Here is a 23,044-nt window from a genome sequence, read left to right on the forward strand (position 1 = left end):
GTCTTGCTACTTGATGAGCCAACGAGTGCGTTGGATCCCATATTTACCCAGAACATAGAAGATGTTCTGGTGAAGCTGAAGAAAGATCGTGGAATGACTATAGCTATGGTTTCTCGCAGCATTAAACAAATACAGAAGGTTGCTGATTTAGTGTGCCTTCTTGTCAACGGTAAGATTGTCGAGATTCTGAAACCTGGTCAGATTTCTGACGCTTAACATCCTATGGCACAAAGGTTTCTCCAGCTCCGCTCTTGAGTCTTTCTATTATGTCACGTATTTGAAGTTTTATTTACGTATTGCAATGAGCCGTGACATGATGTAGTATACTAGTTATTAACTTGTGAAAATTAATGTCCTGCGTTGAGTGTAAAATTATGCGTGAATATATTTTTCTTTGATTTTCGTTAAGTATCATCCCTTTAATCAAGCTGTACTAATCATGGATAATTTGACTGGAGAAAGATCTTAAAGAACTTGAATGTCTCAGTGAAATAGAATTTAGGAGTGTTTAGATATTTGTTCGTGTCCATAATTCCTATCCCCAGGCAAAATGTTGAGAAGATTGTGTTGTTCCAAAAAGTCAAATTGAATACATGCGTGATAAAATAAGAAAAACGGGAAAATCTAAAAAACATAGTTCAATTTTTGGCATGATCCATTGTTAGAGACAAAGACGGTACCCTTTACGAGCTCAATGAAAGCCATGCCCAACACATTATTGAGAACACAAGTCCATAGCTATGCTGGAGAACTGTGCCTGCACCTGGAGGAGTATCTGCTGGTGAATTTGGACCTGGAGCAGGTGCTGTTGGAGCATCGGCAGGTGGTTCATCAGGGATAGGAGGCAAACCGGGGGTCGGGCCTTCTGCATTTGATGGTGCATTTGAGGGTTCAGGACTGCAGGAGCCAGGCTTGGTTTTGGAGGGGCTATTGGCGGTGCTGATGTTGGAAGAGGCGTAATTGGTGAAACTGATGGTGTTGGAGATATTTCGGGGATATGGTTGGGCTAGTTGAAGGCGGTTTAGATGGCGAAGGACATGTGCCATCGATACCCTGCGGGATAATAATGCCACTAACTTGCAAAACTGACAGATTTGAAGGGTGTGAAACAATGGGCTTGGCCAAATTGCATCCAAGTTTCGAACCTGGAATCGCTGACCCAAACAGTATAATATCCGCTGTTAGTTTGGTAACATTTACAAATCCCTGTAGCCCTTTGGATAAACCAGTAGTTTGGAAGAGTGTAGTCACAACAGCAGAATTTTTAGCTAGTTTCTGGAGTTTCGGGAGGTCGAAATAGTCTAGTATTACATGTGCGCTTAGAATCTTTTTAGGACATCTGACAACGTTCCTTCAAGGGACGACATGACAGTGTTGTCGACTGCGAGAACTGTAATTGTTTGGCGTGAGTTGATGTCGCCCGCCAAGTTCGTTTTGGTTAGGTAGCTACTGAAGCTACTCAATTCTGGAAATTGACTGAGGACTAAAGTGATGTTGAATGCATTTGCTTTGTGGAATAGGAGACAGAATGAGAACATAAAAGAGAGTTTCACGTTCATATTTTTGTACCTGTCAAAGGTTTTCTTGGAATGTCTGGTTTTGAAAACTGTAGAAAGTATATTGTCCATATTTATATGCAAGAAAAAGTGGAAAGGGGTATAGCTTCTTCATTTTCTCCATGTTTGAAGGAGTTGGTTGGTATTGAAAGAAAGTGGAATCGTGGGGTAAAAATCAGCACAACTGCCTTCTTGAAATAGGTGCTTGGCCAAAGATAGGTAAATGATTAAATTGAGCAAAGGAAAGAATTGGAAATAGTTAAAGGAGATTTTTGGCTTCTTTTCGAAAACATGTAAGATTGCTCGGTTGAGTTCAAATATTACTCCAAATACGTATCTAATATTTATCTAACACTTCACACTTATTTTTACATATGGGATCTTTATTTTTTTTCCGTGAGAATGAATAAAGATTATTAAATGCAATCTTATGATAATATTCTAATTAACATTACAATAAATATGGTTATTGCATTCATCTCTCATGTATTTAATGTATTTGTCATATGTCTCCTTAATCAAATGTAAAATGATAATATTTAATGAAATCTTATCCTTATGATAGTATCTCAATTGTGTATTCAATGATTCTATTTGTTTGTGTAACTCATATCACCTAACGAATCAATTAGCTGTACTGATGAACTAGTTTGCTATCTTTTCTTTGTCTACATGATGGATTGGCCGGCTTCCTCACTAGTTAGTGATCCTTGGGTCTACCAAACACAGATGTCCTTGAAACAGAGGATTGATTGAATGCATGTTGAGTTACTTCATTTTGAATGTTAACTTTCGACCTTTGCTACATATCATAATAAGAGCGCGTACGATTGAAAGAAAGTAATTATTTTTTGGATAGAAGAATTGTCGAAATTCATATATCAACACATAGATAACGTTAATGATTTAATATTGATAATGTTAATGTGGTAAAACAAAGATCATTAGTTTTGAAGTGTTATGTCACTTAGAAATGTGTTCGAAAAAAATAAGCAGGTGTTTGGTAAACTTCTAGGGAGATATATGTAATTAAATCTGTCCGAATTGGAGTAAGTGATTGTTTGGTCAATTGTCAAAAGTTTAATTCCTCTTATCAACATCTTCTTGGACGAGTTCGTCACACAGGAGTTGCTCAGTATGGTTTACCCGACTAGTATATTTTGCAAACTAATACGTTAGCCTGAAGGTTTATTTAGTATGTACAGAAAGATAAAAACTGTGGGTTCCTATGTCGTAAAAAACGCATAAATAGACATCAATGAGACTATCTAAAATACTATAATTTATTAATAGGTCTCTTGTGAGACAGTATCACAAATCTATATTTGTGAGACGGATCGATCCGATTCATATCTGGAAGGAAATATAATACTTTTAACATAAAAAATAATATTTTTCACGTGTCTAATCTGATATGTAATTCATCACACAAACTTGATTCGTGAGACTATATGATAAGAGTTTTTATGAATTTATTGATATTTACATAAAATAATTTACAATAAAAAAACTTGACATCTTCTATTATTATTTTTTTTTTTGGTTAGAATGATGATTTGATGTCGAATATATCGACACAACGTCAAGACAATATTATGCTAATGCACAAGCCAAAAAATAATAAAAATACAAAAAAAAAATTATTTTACGAAAAATAAGTTTTGACTTATTGATACACATCAACTTATATGATGATGTTTCTTTATGCTCTACGGTATGAGAATTTAAGTCGACAAAACAACCACAAAAATATACAAATGAAATTAGAGTAAGTTAACTGTGAAATGGTCTCAGAGATCTATATCTCTGATATGGATTAACTCGATTTATATTTACAATGAAAATTAATAGTTTTGACATAAGAAGTAATATTTTTCATCTGTCAGGCTGGGTTGGATGTTTGTCTCACAAAATTGACCTGTAAGATAGTCTCATAAAAGTTTTTTTTAGAGAATCCTTAGTAAAAAAAACTTCTTTCACGGTCATTATTTTAATTTTTTTAATTATATGGTGATTAAGGATTAAAAATATTTTTATATTTATACAATTTATTTAAAATTTCCATCATAATGTTAGAATTAAATAAGGAATACACAATCCATTCTTTTATTATTTCTTTTAATACCCATCATAGCAAATTATATAATTTACAATTTTCATTCCTTTCTCCTTTCCATTCTAGAACAGTTACATGAAAATATTGTGATTTTGGTCTCTACATGTGTCTTTTTATAATTTATGTTTTTAAATTCAATTTTAATTTTATCTTCTAACTTTTAGTAATTTTAATATTTTTTTCTCAGACATCAAAATCATATCATACAAAGAACAACAAAGATAACAAATTAAAAATTTTAACAATATAAAAAACTAAAACCACAAAAAAAAAAAAAAAACAACTATATAAATGTTCCCAATTTTATCTCTACATATGTCAATCTAAGCATTAAACCCAACCTCACGCAAGCTTGTATAACTTTGTAGCATATTTACCACATATATATCTTAATCTTTTTATATATTTTCATTTCATAAAATATTATTTACTCTTAATAATATTTATTTCATAAAATATTATTTACTCTTAATAATATTTAAATACAATATATTTTTGTTGGGATTAGAACTCTAAAATAATTTTCGAAATTTTGAGATGTTCTTAACAATTTTTAGGCTGTTAAAATTATTCTTGAACGACTAGTTTTGGTGGACCACTGAAAATTAAGTGTGCGAAAATGATCCGATTTGAGTAGTGATAAAATATATAAATTACAGTTAGCAAAAAACAACTTGAAACTAATACGCAATAATATAAAGTGTGTAATAAAATGAGACAAACGTTTTATGGATGTTTGGAGATAACAATCCTACGTAACAACTTCTTCCACTTAGGTTTCTACTAAAAGACTTTGATTTTATAATGTCTTGCACACAACTTTCTTCAATTAGGACTTATCACTGCCTAAATTGAATCTCTTAGTTATCATTTTACAAGATCTGAATATTTAAAAACTCTCGATTAACCAAAAAACAATACAAATAACTCAACAGTCGGTTTGACGTCTTGAGTTAGTAATGTAGCACATATTGATCTTTGAAGATCTGATATATTCTGAAAGACATGTGTTATGTAAGCAGTTTGAGATATGAAAGCTTAAGAGTGCTCGAAGATCTTATAATCTTGCAGGCTTGAGAAAATAATCAATAAGTTCGATAGTTTCTTTTCTTTGAATTATGCATATATATAATTGAAAAGCTCCCAACGGTCGGATTTTCTTTACAATGATCATATGTACTTGTTCCCGACGACAAAATGACTTTGTCACTATCATCATTGTACACTTTAATAAATGACATTTAATATCTCTTTTTTTCCGTCTTTAGCTCCAGTAACCTCTAAAAATTTGATTGACTTATGACAAATTTTGAAACATTCTACCATTCAGAGTTGGTAGGATAATGTGTCATCATACTTTATCAAAAATGACTTGACTTTTATTATCCTTTTAAATTACTCAGATATGACCGTTTGCAGTACGATTTGAGTTAAAGGTCGAACACTTGTACTGCATATAGAGCTTTGATTCGATCAGATTTACAGATGATTTCTTGCAGCTAGAGATCAGAAGTACTGCGGCTTGACTTCTTTGAGTGAATGACTTGAACTCTTGATATAAGTCTAAACGGCTTGAAAAAATCCAGAGATCCAAAAACTTGAATTTACAATTAAAGGATGGCTGGATCCTGAAGCAACTCGATGTTGTTTATGTTGAAACATTTCATGTTCGCAATCTTGATTTTGATGTTAACGACATTTGTTATTATGTTTTTAATAAACTTACTTAAGTGCACAGATAGATGAAACTGATCAGGCTTCGAACTGATCAGTTTCAGATCCAAAACTGAAGCTATCAATGTAACGTCTCCCGTTGTAAAAGTGCGGAATATTTTTATTTTTTAAAAGCTCGCAATTACAAAATGACATTTAAAATAATCGTATTTATTTGCCAATAAAAGTAGTGCAGTTTAAAAATAACTAACGTCATCCAAAATCAACGTAAACGTAAACGTGTAAAAATCGTGAAATCATGAACATATAAAAATGCGTAACTCCTCTCAAAACACATGAATCAATATGCGGAAAAATAATGGTCCTCGGGTCGTATCACTGCACATGCCGCCTGCCTACTCAGTCTTCGGCACCTCTGGTTCCCTGATCAAAATGCTCACCTGCATCACACACGCCTAGTGAGTCTAAAGACTCAACACACCTGTACCAGTAATAGCAAGTACATATACGTAGCACATAACAGTGAAAAATAGCATAATAAACATACATTTCATGAGCTTAAAAACATGAACATGAACGTGTCGTGTAAAATCGTAACGTGTCAAAACATGTCTCATCATGTTATCATATCGTATGCGTAACCGTGACCTGTCAAAACATGGTAATAGCATGTATCATCGTATCAACATATACGTGTTAAAATCTTAATTTGAATTCCGTTCATTAGCTGTAACTTTCGTATCATAATGTCATCATGTCAGTCGATGGATCCATCTACGTGTAACCGCGGTACCCAGCGGCGAGGATCATCAGCGACGGCATTACCCGCCCACTGAGTCCGGGCCTTACATGTCATCGTGTTAGTCACAACTAAATCACTTCTTTCAAAACGTGTCATCATGTCCATCACTTAAATAAAAGCATGCGTATACGTAATTTTTCCTTTAAATCAAACATGCACAATAATTATCATAATAACGTAAAAATCGTAAACATGATGCATAAACATTTAAAATATCATGAATTTGTGCTAAGGGTGCTGCCAGGACCAAAATCTCTCTCCGGGTGCAAAATGACCATTTTGCCCCTGGAACCCAAAAATTGTCATTTCACCCCTGGACCTCTAAAATTGACACGAAGCTTACCAAACTCCTTAAAATATCCCAAAACATTTTTAAAAGCGTTCCTAGACATAAACTCGAGCTCGTTTCAAAACATAATCGATTCATTTTAAAACTTGGACCGGAGTCCCGGTTTTAACCCGAATCGAACCGAAACTTAACCAACTTTTTCCCAACTTTTTACCACCCATTCTAAACACTTAAAAGGCCCTAAAACCACTAATCCAGCCCCCTTAGACCTTCGAACAAGACCCTGAAGAGCTGCTGGAAATTCCAGCAAGCCATCGCCCAAATCTAGCCATGACCCTAGCATGCTTCTAACTACTTCATGCTTAAACCGAATCGAACCAGACCCGAACCAGGCCCTAGACCCAACCCTTAGACATAACTTAAGACCAAGATACACCCCTTTCAAACTCAGAACTAACGCCTGAGCCCCAAAGTGAGCAAGAGCCGTGACTAGCCTAACCCGTCTCCCATTGGTGCAGCTAGTTGCTTCCTGGTCCAGCCACCTTCCCTAGCCAACTCAGCCCTGAACCAACACCCCCAGGCCCTCCCTAGGACCATAAGGAACGACCCAAGACACTGCCTCGTGCCCTGGCCCCGTCCAGCAGCCGCCCCAAACCCCACAACCGTGACTTCCTCTACGTGAACGCAAATTGCACAGCCACAGCTTTCTTTGTTCAGCCTCTTGACTGCCGCTCCAGGCCATGAACCACCATAAAGAGACTCATCCTAGGACCCTTAGACATGCACCAGACCATAGCCCCAGGCCCCCAGCCGACCGAACTCACCCCAACACTACACCAAAGTCACCCGACATCTTAGCCACACACATGACCCCATTGTTTTTCACCAAGAGCTGAGTGTTCCTTAGAATCCCTTCATCATATCGCCTTAGACACAGCATGTTCACCTCTAGGCAACAAAAAAATGGGCAGCCCACCTTGCAACCATTCAACAAAAACGTGAGAAGAGAACAAAAGATGCATGTATTTAAGCCAAAAACCGAGGGATTTCCATGACATGCATCGGATCGAGAATTCCACCAACAAATAAACAAATTACAGCATGTATATAGCATATATGATGCAGCAATAAAAGTACGTGGCGTGCCTTGTGGTGTCTGATGATAAAAAACGAGAGAATGAAAGCTCCCTTTGCAAGGAGGACAAGAGACCACCGACGGTTTTTTTTAAAATGAAGAACAGCCCTGAACTCGAGAGAGGAAGCAGCTGGGGTAGGGGTGGCGGCTGTTGAATATTAGGTTTAGGTTAAAAAATGCTTAGTAGCTTAATTATATAGGTAATATTAGTTTATGGGCCAAAATTTACATTTTAAAAGTTTTAAAAGGGTTTTAAGTCCAACAAGCTTAAAAGTAGGCCCATTAAATCCAAACGCACTCCCGAAAAATATTTCGTGATGAAAAGATTTTTGAAAACATTAGCCGAACCATTAAAAAGTCCCCCAATTCGATAAAATTTGTATACCGTTAAAAATTAAATTCTGCGGGTAAAAATACCCAAAAATTCCCATTTTTGGAAAATACACTTAAAAACACCTCATAATAATTTATAAAAATAAATCATATAATTAAAATAATTTTTCTGACACTTCTTCGGTCTCCATTCCTCGATCGAGCGTGAAATGCACTTAGAAACCCTAATACATTACCTTTTAAAATTTCAGAAATTAAATCCTATCATGCATGAATTATGCATAAATTGCATATAAATATTTAAACATATAATTAAAAATAAAAATACTAGATTGCATGCACTTAGGTTACGCGAAATAAATTCCTGGACCTTACAATCAAAATGCTAACTAAAAGTGCCAACTGATTGCTCAACTAAACCAGTGAAACTGATACATCAAAGACCAGTTCATTTGATAGGTAATTCAGAAAAAGATCTTCAGAAGCCCGACCAGCTGATGAAGAACCCAACTGATCAGTTCAACTGAATCAATGAAATCAGTTTAGCTGACGAGCCAACTGATTTCACCACACCAGTTCAAGATCAATTGACCAGTTCAGAGCATCAGTTAGGAATCAATCAGTTTGCGGAAGACGACAAGCTTATAAAGTGGAATCCAGCTGTGCACATGGGTATAAAAGTAATTGTATGATCATGGTACAATAAGAACGTTGCAACAGAAGCTTAAAGCCAAAACGTTCCAGAATGACTGTCACAAAAGACAAGACAAACTTCGAGGAACAAATTCAAATTGCAACAAACATAATTGATGAGTCTTGATGTACAGTCATACACTGCCTCTATAAATACAAGATCAAGACCATCAATAAACATATGAGATATACAACTGAAGAGAAGGGCACGCTTCAAGTCTTATCAGCTTACAAGAAGCATGCAGCCTAGATTTGAGGGAACATTTCAAAGTGCTATTAGCTTAAATCAGAAGCACAAATCCTTCAGTGTGTGAAAACACATTAATGTTGTGTTCATATATCAGTTGTCACACACACACACACAATCACTCACATATACAGATAGTAGAGCTTAAAGATTAGCTGAGTGAGTCTTGCACAAAGACAATAAACTTGTGTGTGTAGTTTTTGACACATAGACGTTAAACAAATGTTGACTGGAAGATGTTGTCTTCGGTCTAGACTAGGAGTTCAGTTAGGTAGTAGAGTAAGTCCTAAGCTGAGTGGATTTGTACGAGGAGTTGTATAAACCAAATTCTTCTAGTGGAACCTACCTGAGGTGGTAGAAGTGGTGACGTAGGAGCAGTTGAAGTCTCCGAACATCCCTAAACATATCTTGTGTATTAACTGCTTAACTACCGCTTTAAAACTGATTTGATCAGTTCGAGCTGATATCAATTAAGTTCTCACCATAACTGATCCCCCTTATTTTCATTTAATTAGTATACACAAGCTAAAAGTTTTCAACTGATCGGTTTTCTTAACGAATGATTACTTTGAGTATTTTTCGCTTGATTTAAAACCAAACTCAACTTAATTCATCGTTGCTTACATTCTTAGAACATGAGCTATTGCAGCTTATTGAGAATATTGTGTTTGAAGCCCCTCGCAAGTGTCCCGCACACGATCCATCAATTTATTTGTCAATGAACAAAACTTAGGATACTATAAATATTATCATTTTTACATGTGCATAAAAAAAATCTTATTACACCTATAAAGTAAAAAAAATCTTATGTTATCATATAAAACTTGAACATTCGCTACCATAACATTCAATTTTTTTCTAGCTTCTTTCTCAAACCTTAATCAATCTTCTACTTGTTTAGCTTCTGTTATTCTTTTTTGTTCGTCTATTTTTTTATGCTCTTCTCTATTTTTTTTGGTCATTATCATGTTGCATAAAGTCAAGAACCTCCTACAATTGGCTACCAATGGTGGACTGAAGGAAATTGAACTGTGCATCCATATGATACTTTACTTAGGTAATTTTCCCCGATAGCTCAAAATTCATTGCAATTGCTTGTTTCTTCATAACAGTGTGTTCTGCGGTGATCTTGAAATTTGTCTCTATGGAATTGAGCTCGCGCAAAACCTGTTTCTTTAAATTATCGAAGGCTATTTAACGAGCAAAATGTTTTAATTCAACATTGAAGACAGATTAGTTCAAGTTCTTCATTTGAAAGTAGATTTGTTGAAACATGACTTGAGGAGCAACAACTTAATTGAACTCGGAAAAAAAAATTCAGATTTAGTTGAGGAGAGGAAACATCTTCATCATTAGATTCGCGAAATAGGGGTGGTCAGATCATTAGTGATTGTATTCGCAAGAGTAGATCAGTTGTTGGTGCTAGTTTTGGTAGCGGTTCAACCACAGTTTCCACAAATCCAGGCCCAGTTGGATTTGAGCGGTATAATTTTTGTAAGCCGTGTGGATTACCATCTCCTTGCCGATTAGATTTTCTTGAGAATATATTTGATCTTCTACGATATGCTTATCGGCATGGTGTTAGAGTAGGTGTCCGACAAGCCAACATGTGGCTAGAGATTTTATTGACTCTAATGTAAAATTTTTATTTTAATTATATTTTACGATTTTATTCGATTATGGCATTATACTTTATTTGTATACTCATGCAAGCTGCATAGATAAAGTCCTTGAATATATAATAGGTACCACGTGGTCTGCGTTGCAACGTAAGATCATGAAACTCATTAGGAAGTGTACCATATATTCTAAACAGGTTCTTAGTCGAATCAGCCGCCTAAAACAAGGTTAAAGGTCGCTCGAGCTCGAGACTAGCATATGTGATTTAAACGCCATGTTTCATAGGCAAGGGCATGGAGATGTCCATTCACACAGATGGGTGATCATATGATGATGCACTGAACAACACTCCCTCGAACTGTCCAAGTGATTCTCACTTATCGAGTGGAATAGTCCGCAGTCATGGTTGTACACCATTATTCCTTTGACCCGGGACAATGTAGGGGCTATACGTACTAGCATGCACTTTGATCCTTTTACCGACTCTATCGAGGGTCATCAGGTGGTGAGGTTGGGTGCAGTTTCGAAATACGTAAGACCAAATACATTATAGTCGAGGATTCACTGTTCGCCTATGAGTGAAGATATCCTATACGATCTGATGAGTTAATAGTGCAAGGAGTCTCTGGCCAGAGCAAGAAATGTGCTTTAGGGAAAGGTGTTTTACTAGTTGCACATACCATGCCACTATTAATACTCAAAGATAAATTGCATCGTTATCGAATTCATATGCAACTCTATATATACCAATAGTTGCAGATTCGATCAGGATATATGTATGAAGGGACCGTACTGTACGCTAACTATTACTAAAGGTTCGGCAGGCACTATTAGTGATACCTAGAGGATCATGGGGCGATGCTACTAGACGCTCTTATCATGGTCCGATGGGTGCAATCAGAAATGAGTTATGACATTCTTAATCAAAGAGTTGATGAAAAGAATGAGGTTAACTAGGATAAACCCGAATAAGAATAAATTTTATTCTGAATCACGTGGAGATGTGAACCCACGACTAGCTGTGTCCCTGAACCATTGAGGGTCACACAAGTATCAGATTATGTTTTTCCGTTGAGATAGTCAAATTTCAAGGAGTTGAAATTTGGCGACTATAGTTTGATGGAGATCAAACAAGAAGCTTATAAAGGAGTTTATGAGCTGATTCCATAGGATGGAAGAAATGGAATTTAGCATGGTTGCTAAATAAGGAAGGAGAATGGAACTGCCTGTTTTGTGAAGGAGTTCACTAAAACTGGCAGCTGCTAAATATGGTAACTATCATATATGGTAAGTTCTGAAGTTGGTAAATGAAAATTTTGGTATTCGAAATTTTCGATTTTCATTATATGAGCAAGGCTTGTATCATTGATACTTCGACGCTCTCGGATCGTCAATCGAGGTTATAATAAGTTCGTAATCATTTATTTAGTGAATTGAGAATTTACTAATTAAATGATTATGCTAGTAGTGGTGACTTCTAATGTAACGCCCAAAAACTTTAAAGTTCTACGTGAACCACATGCATGCAAGTTATTAAATTCCTTTGTATTTTAATTAAATGTTTTAATTGCATGAATTAATTTTGTTGTGCATACATACATGTTTAAAATATATTTTTCTACATGGTTGCATTAAAATATATTTTTAAGGTTATTCGATGTTGCGATCGAGGAACGGAGACCGAGGACTGAAAAATAGAAAATATTTTTATTAAATAATTTTGATTATTTATATTATAGGTGATGTTTTTTCTTATTTTTGAAAATAAGAGGTTTTGAGGTGATTTTATACGTCGGAACGTAATTTTTACCGGGGTTGGTTTTTCAACAAAAATACGAACTTGTGGGCAACACGGCTAATAAATTCACAAAGTCTTCTTCTTAAAATAATTTTTAATATATCAATGGATCAATAATGAGCCTAATCAAGATGATTAATGTGCCTAAGCTTGATTAGTATCTTTACTAACTATTTAATGTGTAATTTGATCCTAAACCCTTCACAACCCCACGCCCCACCTCCCCATTAATTTACAAACTCTTCCCTCATAACACACGACACAAAAACATCATATTCATCAAGGAAACTTTCGAAAATTCAAGTGAAAAATCAAGTCATCATCTCTTCGTCGCCGTTATTCACTCGCCAACTTTTTCGTACGTTTAAAACGCAAAGACACGCCATATATCTCTTTTTCTCGTCTATCACATTGTACTATTGTTTAAAATTATGTTTGGATGAAAAGCATGATGTTCATATGAAAATTTTCGCAATAATGCATATACATGTGATAATCTCATGATTTTAAGTTCCAAATTCATGTTTTTATGTGTTTAAGAGGGCTGCCATGATTGGGACATGATCAAGCAAGGTTTTTACATGATTTAAGGTCCTAGAACACACACCATACACACGGCTATCACAAAGGAAACAAGCTGGTTCGATATTTCTGTTTTGTGATCTTGAAGGTTCGGTTTTGGGGTGTAAGTTGGCATGGCTTGGCACAGCTGGGACCAGTGTTAGCCAAGGTCATGTACGAGTTGGGGAGAGAGTCCTATCCATGCTAGGACTCGAGTACAGGTCTCGGGAAGGAGTCCTAGCCCCGAGAAAGGGTAGTGCTACATGCCTTGGTGCAGCAGCGCCCAGGGGTTGCACGGTTCAGCCAGGGGTCTCGGGCTGGGCTAGAGTGATGCACTAGGGTCCTAGGAAGGTGCACGTGAGGTTGGTTCAGGGCTGGTTGGGTTGGCTAGGTCCTAGGCGCAAGTTTGAGGTGTCCATGCCAAGGATAACTCTCGGCCGCAGCATTGCACTTGGGAGTGTGGCTTCGGTTTCGATCTAGGGGTCTAGTCCGTGGGTTCAAAGGGTCCAAGAGGGTGTTTGGAGGGGTTGTCCAGGGTTTGGTCCAACATGGTTCGAGGGTGGCTCGAGAAAATCGGACCGTGGCTCGGGGTTGAAACATAAGGGTCAAGTTAGGGTTTTCTTCTTGTAAATTAATTGAAACACGTCTCACGGGGGTCGAGTCATAGTTCACGAGGGCTAAAATATTATAAAAAGTCTAAGTTTTGAAATTAGGAATTTTATATTAAAGTTTGGAATTTTTCGGGATTAAAACGCCTTAAAAATGAATAATTAAAGATTAATTAAAAAGTCTAGCATTTAAGCTAAATAAAATTTTGAGAAATTTAATTTAGGCTTAAATAATTATTTGTGACATGTTAGGGTGAATGAAATTAAGAAAAAGTCAAAACGTGATATTTTAAGGCTAGGGGTAAAACGGTCATTTTACACCTGAAAATTAGTAAACGACACGGCAGTGCTCTGAATGCTATTTTATATGCTAATATGATTAATATGTTTATGAATTTTTATATGCTAAATTATGACTTTTAAATGTTTATGGATTTTTACGATTTAATGTTGACATTTAAAAGATATGTTGCATGCTTGGTTTAAAATGAAAAAAATGATATTTATATGCATCTTTTTATAAAGTGGTGATAATATGAAACGTTGGAGGATGTGAAGTAATTGTGACTACATGATGCTATGATGATATGCTTGGGGATAACGTGAGGGGAGAAGGCCCTAGAGGGAGCTCATTTTCGGGAGAAGGCCCCAGAGGGAGCCCATGCGTGGGAAAAGGCCCCAGAGGGAACCCGTCTATGAGAGAAGGCCTCCGAGAGAGCCCCGACGATCGTGTTTCCATATGATGATGATAGGCCAAGGCTCAGTTGACCGGTGAGAGTGTTGATGATGTCCCCGCCGCCCAGTACTGTGGTTTATGATAGATGGAACCATCGACCTTATGATGATACGAAAGTCACAATTAACGATCTAAATTCAATAAAAGAAACGTACATGCTTATGATGAAAAGAAAAGATTATGATGAAATGATTTACGAAATGATTTATAATATGATTTATGATATGAAAGGATAAAAGGAAAAAGTCTATGATTTATGCTTGTTCATGAAATGTATTGTACGTAAAGGTATTTTTCACTGTTGCATGTGATTTTATACGTATTACTTGTTACCAAGATTATGATATGTTGAGTCTTTAGACTCACTAGGTGTGATTGATGCACGTGATTATGAAAATGAGAGAGGTCTTGATGGTTGATCTGACTGGACTGAAGGTGCACATAACCCGAGAACCGACGCTAGTTTTCCGCACTAGTTTAGGATTTATGATTTTAAATTATGTTAATGATATTTTATGACTTTTATCATGATTATGAGTGGTTTTTGAGAGGTTTAGTATGTGCTATACTTTTCAAATAATGTTTTTGGGTTTGATAGAATAGTGGGTTGTTTTACTTTTAAAATGGTTCCAAAATATTTCATGCATGTAAATATGCATCTCGGCCGATTTAGTGAGGTTTAAAAAAAAATTCTAGTACTTTTTAAGAAAACGAATAGCAGAAGTTTCAATTAACATGCACAAATTCTCATAAATATTCTAGAAGAGTCTATAATTAAATTAATCAATGAATTAGTTTATAAATAAAATAATAATTATTTAATTTAATATACATATACATGTATATATTTTATATGGTGATATAAATTATGTGTATATGATATTATTATATCATGTATTATTAAATGTCAATAAATATATTATATATTAATTATATGAGAGTTTAAATATAATGAAATTATTAGAGTCCTTGTGGGAGAGGGACTCCTAATTAAATTAGGAGTTTCACTCTATAAATACTGTTGGAATATTTCATGTTGGTAATCTTGATTTTGATGTTAACAAAACTTGTTATTGTATTTCTAACATATTTACTCATGTGTGAAGTTAATAACACAAGAAGCAAACTGAAACTGAATTCTGCACAAACTGAATTTCTGGAGAGATTCGTTATTTTAATGATATCTCCCATCTAGATGATTCAAATGGCAATCAGCCAACTTGACTGATCAGAAAATTCAATTTGGAACAAGTCGTATTTCGCATCAGTTGGGCAAAATCATATGTTATCATGATCTAACTGATCGCTGAATTACCAAACTGATTGCACGAAAACAGCAATCAGTTGGGTTTGAGAAGTTGCGGTATTTTCGTCATATCTCTCAGCTCGGTTATCGAAATGAAGCGATTCAGTATGCGTTAAAAGATAAGACGATGATCTACAAATCATCTTCAGAAGTCAAAGTCTAAATCGAAGCTTAAGATGCTGATAAAAGACGATGAATCTACTAGTTCTGCGCAAACTGAAATTAGCTAGGCTGATTTCAGCACAACAGCTAAAACTGAACTGAACAGAACTGAACCACCTGCTGACCAGCTGGACTGAACTGAACTGAACCAGCTACTGACCAGCTGACCAACCAACTGAACTGAACTGAATGACCAGAGTTGATCAGTCGGAAAATTGTCCAGCAAGGCGAATTTGATCGTTGCAATTGCAGAAATAGTACATAAACTTTCCAAACGATCATGTTTTTGTATCTAACGTATATATCATTGTTGGACACTATAATTACAACATCTTGAAGATCAAACAAGAGCTTTTGAAGAAGATTCAAAGCATGGGCAGTTAGCATGAAGAAATCAGCTAGTTGAGAGCACAAGACCTTATGTGAAGATACATTTGAGATGTATAACGTAAAAGATAAATTCCTCAAACACAATCACTCACACATATACAAGAGAGTTGAACTTCAAAGTTTAGTTGAGTGAGTCTTCATACAAAGACATTAAAGATTGTGTTTGTAGTCTTTGAATATGAGACATTAAACAATATGCTGATTGTGAGGTGCTGCCTACAATCTTGAGTTCTAGGAGTTCAGTTAGACAGTAGTGTAAGTCCTAGCTGAATGGGTTTGTATAAGGAGTTGTATAAATCAAAGTCTTCTAGTGGATCCTTCCCAAGGAGAAGAAGGGGTTACGTAGGATCATTTGAAGTCTCCTAACATCCATTAACAATTAATGTCTATTTGTTTATTGCATTATTTATCTTTTTCACAGTTTTAAAGATGCATTTTTGAAGCATTTTATGTGTTCTTCAAATACCAAAATATTGGATACCAAGTGTTTGAGAAAATGCTTCAACCAAAAATATTTTTACTCGTTCAACTTGCATATATTTTAAATGGTTTACAAAATGTTTAATCAGTTTCTACGAATGATTATTTCGAGGGTCTTCCGCTTGGTTTGAAAACTAAACTCGATTTAATTCATTAGTGTTCAATGTTTCAAGAACCGAATTATTGTAGCTCAACGATTATCCCCTTCATCGATCCTGAAAAGTGGTATCAAAGCGGGTTGTTCTTGAAAGAACATTGAAACTGATTTTGATATTTAAAATTCGAAAATTTCAGATTTTTTAAACATATATATGCAAAACTGAATTTTCGTGCAGCTTGTAGCGACCGTGAGAAAAATAACATATCTCTTTGTTCGAGTGTCCAAATGATGAACCGTTTTTTTGCGTTGCAAACTAGACTCGTAGAGGATTACAGTGGTATAAAATTTACAGCCTATTTATACACGAGAAAAAAAATTTTATTCATTGAAAATAGAGAATATGTGTTGTGACAGAAATGAGCCATGGAGAAAATTGGTTAGTTATCCCTATTCTTTTATAAATTTCAAAATTTCAGAGATATAAGGGAAGAACTCATTATAATTTTAATGGAGAAATTATTTTTAAATATTGAGGGAGAGAAAATTTTGTGCTCAAAATGTTTTGAAAATGTGACTTTTTTATTCACACAAAAGAGAGAGAAATATGTTAGTGGAATCGATTATTTATCCAAGTTTGTGATCATCAAAAAGGGGGAGATTGTTGGAATATTTTATGTTCGCAATCTTGATTTTGATATTAACAAAACTTGTTATTGTATTTCTAACATATTTACTCATGTGTGAAGTTATTAACACAAAAAGCAAACTGAAACTGAATTTTGCACAAACTGAATTTTTTGTGAGATTCGGTATTTTAATGATATCTCCCAGCTGGATGATTCAAATGGCAATCCGCCAACTTGATTGATCTGAAAACTTTATTTGGAACAAGTCATATTTCACGTCAGTTGGGCAAAATCGGATGTTATCATGGTCTAACTGATTGCTGAATTACCGAACTGATTGCACAAAAACAGAAATCAGTTTGGTTTGAGCAGTTGCGGTATTTTCGTCATATCTCTCAGCTCGGTTCTCAAAATGAAGCAATTCAGCATGTGTTGGAAAGATAAGACAATGATCTACAAATCATCTTCAGAATTAAAAGTCTGAATCGAAGCTTAAGATACTGATAAAAGACGATGAATCTACTAGTTGTGTACAAACTGAAATCGGCTAGACTGATTTCAGCACACCAGCTGAAACTGAATTGAACTGAACCAGCTGAACTGAACTGAACCAGCTGCTGTCCAGCTGACCAACCAACTGAACTGAACAACCAGTTGAGTTAACAATAGTTGACCAGTCGGAAAATTGTCCAGTAAGGCGAATTTGACCGTTGCAATTGCAGAAACAGTACAGAAACTTTGCAAACGGTCATATTCTTGTATCTAACGTATATAACATTGTTGGAGCCTATAAATAGAACGTCTTGAAGATCGAACAAGAGCTTTTGAAGAAGATTCAAAGCATGGGCAGTTAGCATGAAGAAATCAGCTAGTTGAGAGCACTAGCCCTTGTGTGAGGATACATTTGAGATGTATACTATAAAGGATAAATTCCTCACACACAATTACTCACACATATACAAGAGAGTTGAACTTCAAAGTTTAGTTAAGTGAGTCTTCACACAAAGACATTAAAGATTGTGTTTGTAGTCTTTGCATTTGAGACATTAAACAATATGCTGATTGTGAGGTCCTGCCTACAATCTTGAGTGCTAGGAGTTCAGTTAGGGAGTAGTGTAAGTCCTAGCTGAATGGGTTTGCACAAGTTGTATAAATCAAAGTCTTCTAGTGGATCCTTCCCAAGGGGAAGAAGGGGTGACGTAGGATCATTTGAAGTCTCCGAACATCCATAAACAAATTCGTGTCTATTTGTTTATTGCATTTACTTATCTTTTTCACAGTTTTAAAGATGCATTGTTGAAGCATTTTATGTGTTCTTCAAATACCAAAATATTATATAACAAGTGTTTGAGAAAATGTTGCAACCAAAAATATTTTTACTCATTCAAATTCCATATATTTTAAATGGTTTACAAAATGTTTAATCGGTTTTTACGAAGGATTATGTCGAGTGTCTTCCGCTTGGTTTGAAAATCAAACTCGATTTAATTCATCGGTGTTCAATATTTCAAGAACCAAGCTATTTTAGCTCAACGATTATCCCTTTCATCGATCCTGACAAATACACCATTATGGCTCATTGTTGGATGATGAAAAATTGCACACAAAAACCACTCCAAAACATCTCCTCCCTTGGTTGAAAAGTATCGGCCACTTCATTAATTTGGGGAAGAAATTTTGGCCAAAAAAAAAAAAGCAAATTGGATTTGCTTAATTAATGATTAAGAATCATTAATTATTAGTTAATTATTGATTGAGAATCAATAAGCACAAAATTTACAAAAAACCTTCCCACTTTGAAAATAAACTCTCGGCCATCTTGACTTGGTGAAGAAATATTTTCAGCCTTCCTTGTTCTTCTACCGTCACGCCACCGTCGTTGTATCGTCTCCGGATTTTGGAAATGCGGAGACTACAGTCTCATCGCATAAATTGTTTGGCTTTTCTACTGTAAATCAAACAAGGAAAACGGTTTCTGATCGTGGACCTAATTAGGCGATCAAATTTGAAGATCCGTTCGTAGGGATTTACCAAAAGGACTATCTCCACGTAAAAACCGGAATAGTTTGGAGTCCAAGCGATAAGAACACAAAGATATAATTCTAAACGTCCTATGAATATTTTAAACACACGACACCTAAGAACAAAATTTTTGAACTTCCGCTGCGTCTTGGGTGCGAGAAAACCATATCCCAACACAGGGGTGGTTGGAAGCATGGTTCGCCGAAACGGGAACGGAACGGTCGGAACGGGCGTTCCGGATCCGGAACGTCACCAACCTTGACGAGGTTCCGGGGTGTGTAGGTTGATGGCTTGTATCGGCGTTTCATATACCGAAAACGGGGATATAACGGTGGAAAACGGTGATATAAAGGTGGAACGGAAGCGGAACGGAATTCGCGACGGTTTTGTTTTGAACTGTCGCTACTAGCGACGGGTTTATGTATTTAGCGACGGTTTTATTCAATTGTCGCCGATTTAACATGGGCGACGGGTTTAATCAAACCATCGCTAACTATAGCGACGGTTTTATTAAACCCGTCGCCAAATTAAAATCGACGACGGTTGTATAAAATCCGTCGCTAAATTTAGCGACGGATATTCATAAAACCGTCGCAAATTCCAATCGAAAATATTTTAAAGTTTTAATTAATTAAATACAAATAATTTTTAATAGTATATTTAATTTTTAATATGATTGTAAATATTTTAAATATAATTACGATATAAATTGTGTTCAATAAATTGTTAATAAAATTTTAAAAATATTTAAATTTCTTATTTACATCAAATAATCTATTTAAATGATATTTATTTTAATTCTTATATTTCTGAATATTTTCCAAAATTTTTAATTTTTATATATTTATAATATTTTTTTTAAATACCCGTTCCGCGACCGTTCCGCGAAATTTCATTGTAACTGGAACGGTAGCATCCGTTCCGATCTCCGTGACCGCGGCAGTGAACCATGGTTGGAAGGGATTCTGGACTCAGATCTTCTTTAGCACATACTCCTTCATTCTCTATGAATGGATGTTGGAGCATTGGAGATGAGGGGTCCATTAAAGATTGCTCAATCCCAAACTACGATAGAGACTTTACTACTTCTTCAACAGAAGTTAGCGGAATTTCTGGAAGATTATCAGAACTAATCTGTTTTGGTATAGAGGTACCTTCACCTGTCTGAATTTCAGATACACCAGTGGCTGAGGCACAAAAGATTTCTTCATCCTCAAGATTTGTAATGGTGGGTATCTTCATCTCGTCCTTTTATTGTTTTGCATTGTTAGTGTCTTTGTCCATCATTTCAACATCCTTGGTTGAAAATCCAGTTTCTTGAACAATTTTATTACCATGGGCTTCCTCCTTACTTCTTTCATTTCTGGTTGGAGACTGACTTTACTTTTGCCCAAGTCAAAGACAGCAGAAATGTCTTCTTCTTCGTTAGCAGAGAGTTCATACTTGTTCCTCTTCACTTTCACTGATAAAACATCCATTTTCCAATTGACTGATTATGGCAGAATCATCCTTGGCTTTCGGACTGCGAGCTACGAAGTTGTCTCTCTTTTGTTGAATTAAGTATCGAATGATATTTTCTTTCAATTCGAGCTCGATGAAGTCTCGTTGTTGGAGAGTTTTAGAGATTACGTACATTTCTGCCCATCTCAACATTTTCTGTTCAAAAGCAGCTAACTCCTTCACCTTCTTTCCCTTGTGAATGACCTCGAAATGGACAACAGTCCGATATATAGTCCACCTATATATCAAAATCACCCATATTTTTCTTTGAGTTTTGGTTAACTTGCTCCATTGCAAGGTTGATGGCAGCTTGAACAATCGAGATTTGGGTTCTATCTCAAGGATACCCTTACCTTTGGATTTTGGGTTAATGAGAGGCAAACCGGACCGATTGCCAATCTCCTCTTGTTCAACAGTTTTGAACCCTTTCAAGCTAGAAATATGGATGGTTGGAATATGAGCTAGTACGAATGGAGCATTGGCATGCTTGATTAACTTGATTTTAGGATTTTCAATCTTGTCCTTAATCTTGGTGGCCTTTCCCTTGGGCTCACCTACTTTCTTGGAGGCACTAAACACTTGATTCAGTTGAATCTTCTCTTGGTCATCAACAGAATATGTGTCTGAAGAGATAACCAATTTCTTTTTGGTTTATCGTTTTGACCTTAACAGCCTTAGCGATCGCTTTTTTATTTTCTTATATTGACTTTAAAAATAATGATTTTTCATGAATCGGGTCGGGTTAGAGACTCGTCTCATAAAATTAGATCTTAAGATGATCTCATAATTATTTTTGTGTAAAGAATTGGGTTCTTAAAGTTATCCACCATGGAATTTTTATGGAGTTTATCATTATTCTAATGTAAACAATATGTGTTTTATGTGTGTGCGCGTGTGCAATTATTAAATAAAATTATATTCTTCATGAAATAAAAATATGTTTACATTTAAAACTGGAATTTTCCTATTAAAGCCGATTAGGTTTATTTATTTTCGAAAACATATTTAATATTTCATAGTTTGTATGGACATGTGTCTTGATCGCCTAGCCAAATTCCAGTGATATATTTTAACTCTAATTAAATAATTTGGGGTTCCCTTATTTTTTCATTTAAAAGTTTATTCTTACACTTTTAGTCATCCATTTTTCATTTGTCAAACATGTAATAAAAGTTGTACTAATGAATTGATTTGGACTAAGAGATATTAATTACATATCACTTCATTTCGATGGAATTTGAAATCCATCATATAAATTAATTAAAAAAAGTGGTGGATTTCAAATCAATAGAATTCGAAAATATATGCATCCAAACAATCGCGAAAGATATGAACTTTAAGATGAAAATTTTTAAATTTCAAATCGTTTAATCCAAACAAACGCGTGCGCGTACGTATCTAAGGAAAAGATGATATAAAAGGGTTAAATGAGTTGTAATTAAAAAGACTAAACAATTACCCATCGATGATCATACTTGTAGTAATAAGTGACATACTGATCAATACCCTCATTTGGTTGTTCATGGTACTCAATGGGGGAACCCTATACCCTATAACATTCTGGCAATCAGTCACAAATCTGTTGCACTTTTCTTCATTAAACAACATACTATTATAATCTCTCTTTGCAAATGCCAAGCTTGCATCTTGGAATTCATTCAACAACAATCCATACGCGGTTTCGCAAATCACGTAAAGATCGTGAGTGGTCTTGTCCTGAGCTCTGTTTTTCGATTCTGTCACGAATATGCGAGTACCTGTACCATATACCAATGTTTGTGTGACCGCAACTTCACACATTCGCGTAATATCTGCGTTTGGATCATGCACGTTTTTGTTATAAACACCTGCACAAAATCCATAGTTTTCCGTCGAACGACATATTTTTTCGACCAACTCTTGAGTACTGCTCAACGATGGTCGAAACGAAAGAGAGAGGACGACCATCGCGATCATTGACCACGAGGAAAAAAGGGATAAAGAACCCATTTAATTAATTTCTTGGGAGTTCTCGATATAACATGCAATGATAACAAAATTAAATTATGTAGTTTGAGGGATGAAGGTTGGTATATATATATAAATATATACACATTTAAACCCGATTTTTCAACATTGACTAATTGTTGGTCAGTATCACATGAATTTTAACTATTTTATAGTACTATTGCATGCTAGATTTCACCATTTTCAAATGAAATTACTGAGATTGACCAGTAATTTTAATATGTATTAAGATTCAATTCAATACATAGATTTTATCAGAATTTATGTTCGATTTGATCATTTG

At 35.3% G+C, this 23,044-nt stretch overlaps 1 protein-coding gene across 1 annotated transcript; it reads right to left on the minus strand.

Annotated features, from left to right (window-relative positions):
• On the minus strand, positions 1-1,589 carry LOC140960068 (fasciclin-like arabinogalactan protein 14). Its single transcript, XM_073418184.1, is given in 2 exon segments — positions 1-1,334; positions 1,337-1,589. Coding segments are annotated over 2 exon segments (630 nt in total). The 5' UTR covers positions 1,560-1,589; the 3' UTR covers positions 1-927.
• Positions 1,590-23,044: the final 21,455 nt, after the last annotated feature.

Source organism: Primulina huaijiensis, chromosome 15, assembly GCF_012295235.1.
Source record: "Primulina huaijiensis isolate GDHJ02 chromosome 15, ASM1229523v2, whole genome shotgun sequence".
Lineage (NCBI taxonomy): Eukaryota > Viridiplantae > Streptophyta > Magnoliopsida > Lamiales > Gesneriaceae > Primulina > Primulina huaijiensis.